This window comes from Elgaria multicarinata, chromosome 9 (genome assembly GCF_023053635.1).
Source record: "Elgaria multicarinata webbii isolate HBS135686 ecotype San Diego chromosome 9, rElgMul1.1.pri, whole genome shotgun sequence".
NCBI lineage: Eukaryota > Metazoa > Chordata > Lepidosauria > Squamata > Anguidae > Elgaria > Elgaria multicarinata.
Genome location: NC_086179.1, coordinates 72,843,664 through 72,851,368, shown reverse-complemented (window position 1 = coordinate 72,851,368; position 7,705 = coordinate 72,843,664). Strand labels below are relative to the sequence as shown.

At 40.4% G+C, this 7,705-nt stretch overlaps 1 protein-coding gene across 1 annotated transcript in view; it reads right to left on the bottom strand.

Moving 5' to 3' along the window:
• Positions 1-2,633: 2,633 nt before the first annotated feature.
• IL17REL (interleukin 17 receptor E like) overlaps positions 2,634-7,705 on the bottom strand; it is a 36,276-nt gene continuing 31,204 nt past the window's right edge. Inside the window, exon 14 of the mRNA XM_063135012.1 lies at positions 2,634-2,741. Within this exon, the coding sequence (XP_062991082.1) occupies positions 2,634-2,741 (108 nt within the window). The remainder of the gene's footprint in view (positions 2,742-7,705) is intronic.

The window sequence follows — 7,705 nt, the reverse complement described above, 5'->3', positions numbered from 1 at the left end:
CTGGTGGAGGAACAAGAGCATACAGCAGCTGCAGCCTACGAATCTGTAACATAGTCTCACCGAATTAAAAACTGGCCTTGGACACATTTCATTAGAAGCAAGTCCCACAAAATTCAACAGACGTATGCTGAGGACTTCAGCCACAGAAACAATGCATGCCATCTCTAATTACAGACGCCCAGCTGTACAGTAAACCTGAGAATTGCTTGAGGTTTAGGTTCCTGTCCATGGCAGGAGTTCCTCAGTAATAAAAAATGTAACAACACATAGGCAAAACACAACAAATAAAACTAAATGTTGACAAAAATCTATACAAAAGCCCTTCTGTTAAATCATTCCTGGGATGCCCGTGGGTTTTACAAAAAGACATTTTACGAATGGAACAAATAGCAACCATACACAGTGGGATTTCTTATATGCTCTTTACACATTACAGGTGCTTTCCAATAGGCTCATTCTATGGCACTGCTATAATGTTTCAAAGCTCACCAGGGCTAGATCTACACTACTGCTTTAAAGCGCTTTATAACAGTTATAAAGCGCTTTAACTGCTTTAAAGCGCTATAAAACTGTTATAAAGCGCTTTAAAGCAATAGTGTCGATCCAGCCCAGAACTACACAGGTAAGTCTGATAACACAGCTCTTTCCCATGCAACTGGCAACCCACTAGGTGGGACTGATTCTGTACAAAAGATCTAGCCTACCATCCCTACCCTTCAAATGTTTACAGCAGCACCATGGGATGAAACCGTGGAAAACCAGCTCCCTCCACATGTACTGTAACCAATAAATGGCACTGGAGTTGATTCAGAAAGAAGATCAAATTGATTACAGAAGACATTTTGCTGCATATATTCTCATCTTCCCCTGAGGCCGCTGTGTAAGGAGTTTGCTCTGCAAAAACTTGACCCTGAGAATACTGTTGATGAAGTCAAGGTGGGGGGGGGGCAGATTACTGGCATGTGAGAACTATTCGCGGAAGTAACAATTTGCAATGGAAAAAGCGTTCCAGTTGCTGAAGAGCCAGAAAGGGTTCTGCTACATTCTTGTCTTTTTTTCATCAATGCAAAGAATGGATGCTCTTCATTCTGAGGAGGAGGAAGAAAAAGAGACACGAAACTGGTGAAATATAGACATGCACTTCTGACTCTATCAACAAGTAAGGGTTGCCAACTTCTTTTTTTACAACCCCATGTTTGTGTGACTAACAGCAGCTTGACCTGCCAAAATTTAGCAGGCAGGAATAGTCATAATTTATTTGCTTGTGTAAGTTTTATTTATTTGAAAATTATATGTCATAATTTTCTGGTAAAAAGAAGAAGAAGAAGAAATCAATGAAAGGTCATTTATCATTTAAACATGTGAACAGAGAACAACTTTTTGACATATACACACTGCCACAAAAGCAAAGGAGGCCACCTTTTCAGTAACATCCCTAACAGTGCTCATAAGCAGGAAACTGCTTTGTCCGATGGGAAATTCCCCATAAGAAATGCTCCAGATATGCACGTCTTCCCTCCTTATGATGGAACAGCTCAGCAGGTAGTGAGGAAGACCTTAAATGACCTCCTCCCTGCAGACACAATGCCTCTGGCTTACACAGAATTGGCATCCCAGATAGCTGAATGCATGATGCAACTGTGGGAGATCAAGTTACTCCTATTTCGAAAGGCAGGTAATAACATTGTAATTGCGGTTAACAAGAGTGTGTTACCCACAAGCTGAGTTTACTTCATGAGAACATAAGAAGAGCCATGCTGGCTTCAACCAAAAGCCAGTCTAGTCCAGCATTCTCTTCCCACAGTGGCCAACAGATGCCAGTGAGAAGCCAACAAACAGAACATGAGTACGACTACGACAGCATCTTTCCTTGAGCTTGGCCAAATTGAATTGCTCCAGAATATATTGTCGTCTGTTTTTAAACAACGCTTCAGCTTCGTCTGATCCCATACCAGTTAAACAGGGCTGAAAGACTACCAGGAGTGGGCATGCAGGGTCTACTTTGTAGTTGTTTTTACTAGAACCAGAATATCTACCAGCTGCAGCCTGGTACAATAGTCATAACACTTACAATTAAAGAATTCTGAGCCCAGGGATTTATTTTGCATTCCAGAAATCAATGGAACTCACAGTCTTTCTATGTAAAACAAACCCATCTCTCCTGGTTATCCAAAGCTTTCTTCATTCATTCTTAATTTCTGCAGTATTGTTTAACACAGGGGGGAGTCGTATTTTTGTTGCTATTGCTAAACAATTTGGAATCAAAAAAGCTTGTTGTTCTATTGCAAATCAACCAGGGATCCACCTTGAAATCCACATCTACCTCTTGTTCACTTCTGGTATAAGTTATTCAGTACTTATACCAGGTAGCAACTTCTGAGTGACTAGTGAAGGTTCATTCTAAGAAGCAGAGTTAAGCTACATTAAACAGATAATTGGAAATATGTGAATATTTCCATCCCTGCTTCTGAGCAATGAAAGACAGTAGGAATACCCTTAAAGGTACCCAGTAGAGTTCTATTCGGCCGTCTTTCCAATCCAATGGTGAAATGATGTCTCCATATTTGGGGACTAGGAGGTCCCATTTTGCTGCCCCAATCACCTTATGGATAGGACAAATTTGTATGTCACTATTAGGCCTCCTTGACATCAGAATGATACTGAACATTAGTCACAGTAAGACTAATCATGCTTATTCCCATGCCCTGCAAAGTTTCACCTGCTAATTTTAGCAGATCAAGCTGCTTGGTAAAGGTAGAGGAACAAGCCAAGTTATATGTTTTTCTGGTCAGGTCTGGCAATTCTAGCAACAACTTAGTTAAAGTGATTCTTTCATAAACCAAACTGTGTATAAAACAGTAGAATCACATAATCATTGTCCCAAGCACAAATTCACCTGTTCAGTTAATGTAAGTAATATACAAGGGCAGGCTTGGGCATCAACGCATCTGTTGTAAAGAGACTGGCAGGGGGCAGGAACATCTGATTGCTACAAAACAGAAACTTTCAAATACTTTCAGTGCAACTCTAAGCCTGTCCACTCAGAAATAAGACTCCCTAAGTTCAATGGGACTTCTCAGATAAGTAGTGCATTGCAACCCTAGTGATCTACGGCATGGGTGCACAATTAGCTGTAACAGCTTTTCTATTTATGTACTTCTACACTTTCACCAACTCAAGAAGATCACACATTTCAATGAACCACAGGAAAGCATTTTTAAATCACATATTTAACCCAGGCACTTGTGCAGTTCAATTCTATGCAGAAGTAAGCCCCCTAAGTTCAATGGGACTTCACTCCCAAGTAAGTGTGAGGATTGTAACTGTAATGAGATCGAGACAGGGCTTTGTGCACAAAATCCTGCAGTCGAGATAAAAGGTCATTATCTAAATCGTCTTCTGACCCTATTTGCGAGAGCCTTTTTAGGCTGACATTTCTAGGTCAAAGGTTGGAGCAATTGGCTGGAGGTAATTGGTTATTTATTTAACAAGTTTTACTAAATCAGTTTTCTCACAGAGAAACAGAAAGACTCTAATTATCTTCCTTAAACATAATTAAAATTAAGTCTTGTCTTCCCAACTTAAGCAATAAGTCATGGACTTTGAAATGACTTAAGCTATCAATTAATTATCTCTTAAAACCAACCACAACAAATGTCCAACATGTGACATTTTGGTGAGGCAAGGGCTGGTGGAAAGATATACGCCTCAAATCTATCTTCAGAACAGTGTTAACCAAAAATGAACAGAGGCCTTACATTATTCTACATGGAGAAAATAAATTTATAGCAGGAGGTGATTACAAATCCTAATTTTGATACATTTATTTAGAGGTTACTTAGTCCACTCATACAATGAAATTACCAAAAGCATTTCTAACTTGACTGAAAATCAATAATTTAGAACTTGTCTGCAGATTATACTTTTTGAAATCTCTATTAATCATATCCATATGTTGGTTATATTTTTGCCTTTGTGAATTTGACTGCAGATAGTTTTCGTTCCTGTGGAGTACTATAAGTACATTCAGCCAAATGCAGTTACAGCCTTTCTTCAGACCTCCCCTGTCAACATGGGGAGATCAGGGGCAGACATGGTGGGGCCAGAGTGTGCCTCCCCTTCTCCTCTATACACTTCCATTTGGTGAACATCTGAAGAGGGCCGATGTTATGTCGACATCTAAATCAGTAATTTGGCTTCAAAGCAAAGAGTCTTCAGAATGTCAGGAGACCATAGAAAAAGAACACATGCCCACCTCTGTGATTTTATATGTGCTGCACTTTTCTCTTCATGTTTCTTTCTATGATAAACTGAAAAATACATGTTATCAGTTAATATCTGCTTCAGTAATTTAATTCTTCATCATATTGATATCTTGACCCTCCCTCAATAACAGCCACCATGGCAGTGTACGTAGCTTTCTCCCCTGGCGGTTTTACCTTCCCAACAACCTCCCACGGTAGTTAGGCTGAAAGATGATGACTGGGCACAGGTCACCCAGTGAGCTTCATGACTGAAGGTGACAGGAACCTGGGTTTCCTCAGTCCTAATACAACACTCTCTAAACCACACACCCTGCTTCACTCATGTTGTCTTCTGTCTGACACACAGCTACATGCCCAATCCAGTGTGCCTTCAGGACATATTGATATAAGTTTTATTATATTGTTATTTTGTTCTTTTTTATAGAGAAATTTGCTGTGCTTTTATTACACCCTATTTTTTTTTAAAAAAAAAATGCCTGGCAGTACAAATGAATGTTATCTTTGTTCTTTTTATTTATTTATTTTATTTATTGCATTTATATCCCACCTTTTTTCCTCCAAGGGACCCAAGGTGGCATACATAATCCTCCTCTCCTTTTCAAACCCACAAGAATAACCTTTTGAAGTAGGTTGGGCTGAGAGTCTGTGGCCTTAGCTAGACCTACCTGTTATCCCACGACGGATGAGGGAAGATCTCGCATTGTGTTTAATGCGAGACCCCTCCTCTGTTTACATGTGATGATCTCAGAAGGAGAAGCATCGCGCCCGCCATTTTTTTTAAAGGAACAGCAGCGCATGAACGCTCGTGCGCAAAAGGTAAGCATTTTTTTTTAAAAAAAAATCCCCGCTCCATCCCCACCTTACCCCCAATGGGCGCAGCACTCCTCCCGGCTCCTCATCAGGAATCGCACGGAGCCAGGTCAACCCATGGCACCCGGGACTGCGGAAAAACCAGGGCCAAAAGTGAGGGTGAGATCCTGGGGCAAGGGAGGGATCATCCCTCCCTGATCCTGGGATCCCCTGTGCATCATGTGGACACACAGGGATGATCCCGGGGTTCACCCCGGGATAAAGCCCCATCTAGCTATGGCCTGTGACTGGCCCAAAGACACCCAGTGAGCTTCCATGGCTGAGTGGGGACTAGAACCCAGATCTCCCGACTCTCAGTCCAACACTCTGACTACCATACTGCACTGCCTCTCTCTTTTCTGATCAGATAAGGTGGCCAGGTTTTGTACACCTGCTAGTGCTGGACACAAACCTTTAGTAAAATAGTACTATTCCGGCTATTTTTGTGAACCGCCCAGAGAGCTTCGGCTAATGGGCGATATAGAAATGAAATAAATAAATAATACTGGGCTTCTTTATATGAGCGATCTATAGCACACTCGTGACTGGCTACTCACAGAGTTTTGTGGGGCATTTTGATGACATTGTGAGCCCTCCTACACATCTCCTGCTCCTTCCCCCAGTTATCCTGTTTTAAAAAATACCTTTGATATCCAGATTATTCTGATATATCTCTGGATTCCCTACTGTGTGCAGCCAATGTTGCACTACAAATCACCCTCTAGAGGCTGCTGTCCTATTCAAGTATATAAGCAGGGAAGTTTTTGATTACAGACCATGTGGTCGCCCCTCTCCTTCCATGTAATTCATCTCATTACAATTGCGGAAGGGAAGCAGGAAGCAAAACGCCAGTAAGAAAACATGATTTCCCTTTAATCTAAAGAAGTCCACTCTGAGATCATATCAAAGTATGTGAGTTTTGAGTTTCTGTATATTCTGTGTGTTGTGTGTAAGTTGATGTACATGTAAGGTGCTGATCAATGAAATCTATCTATCTACAGTGGATTGAGCTACATGCTGAGATTCACTCAACTTGGCTTGTAGAAGCTGTGTGAAAATACAGAGTGATTTCATTCATCCATGTACATCATCCACAGGCTGCAACATCTAAAGGTGGCTTGGATGGGTGGAACAGCCTTTGCAGATCAAACAAAATAAACATGGCTTAAGTATTACCACTCATCACTTCAAACCCAAATGTGTTGGCATATGTGTTTTTTTAATGGAGGAAACTTGGAATTCAGCTGTACTTCATGTGATAAATCAAGTAATGACTTCCTGGAGGCAGTTAACACATATGTGAATCAGCCCATTATTTCTAATTGTGACTGGATGTGTTCTAATTAAGTGACGAAATCCAGTAGGGTATCAGGAATGCTCTTTCACTGTTCTATGTTTGACGGAACAAGTTTTACTCACTTCATTTTTTAGTGGTTTTGTAATGTGAGAAGAAGGTATTTGCATACCTTCTTTACAAGGAGATGAGGTTACAGCTTGCACATCTCCTTCCCAGAAATGCAACAACAGACGCAGGAATCAATTCTGTTGTTCCTCTACCATGCAAAGCTGCCCTGTGTACTCTGCTAGACCTTGTTTGGAAATGTAACTGTCAGAGCAATGATCACAGTGAATTTATTATTGAAGTAATGTGTTTTAAAATAGCATAACCGCTGACCCAAATAATTAATATGGGGGCAGACTGCAATACCATCAGTCTGTATAATTTTTGTTTACGATTGGCATAAAATATATGAAGGAGAAGTCACTATGGTGTTCTCTAACATGTATTATCACACCAACAAGACTTGGAGCACTGTTGTCTCAAGCCCTCTAGAGTAAGCCTATCTATTAGTGGATGCCTTAGTGTTGAAATTCTTGTTGAGTGAGCAACGAAGAGGGAGGGAAAACAAAATAGGGGAATGTAAGAGTATGGGGCTAAATTATATCGGATACAAAAGCCCTGAGACTGCCGCCAACAACAACAACAACAACAATTTGCCCTGACTCTCTAAGTTGGACATTTCTAGTTTGCTGAAAGGCTTACAATGTTCTGTCAAAGTCTGTTGTTTAATCCAAATCTATTATTTTAATTAACTCTGGAGGTTGCATCACAAAGACAAGATTTTATTGTCTGTTGAAGAGAGATTGTTCTAGATGTTCTACATTGCTCTTGGTATGATTAATTCGGGCTGTAGGAGAATGGGATTTTGTTTTAATGATAAAACTATGTTTTAACTTAAAGATAGCTTGATCAACATTATGTACATTATGTACATTATGTAATTTAAAAGTAGATTTCTTACTTTTAAAAAAGTGTCCAGCAAAGAAAATACATGCAAGTTGCAAAACCTCCTGATTTCGAAGTCTTCTATTAACCCAATGGGGAAATGAAGCGTACACAAGGAATTCAATAGTTAGGCAAATCTGAGTTCACTTGTCACATCTCCTCAAGACTGTCACTCAGCCCAGAGATGACGGCCCTCTTCACATGAAGCTTTTATCGTGTTCTCGTGGTCGGTCACTCACAGAGGTTTATCAGTACTTTTCACATCATTGTCAACCTCCAGTGCCTCTCTTGTAATTTTAAAGCT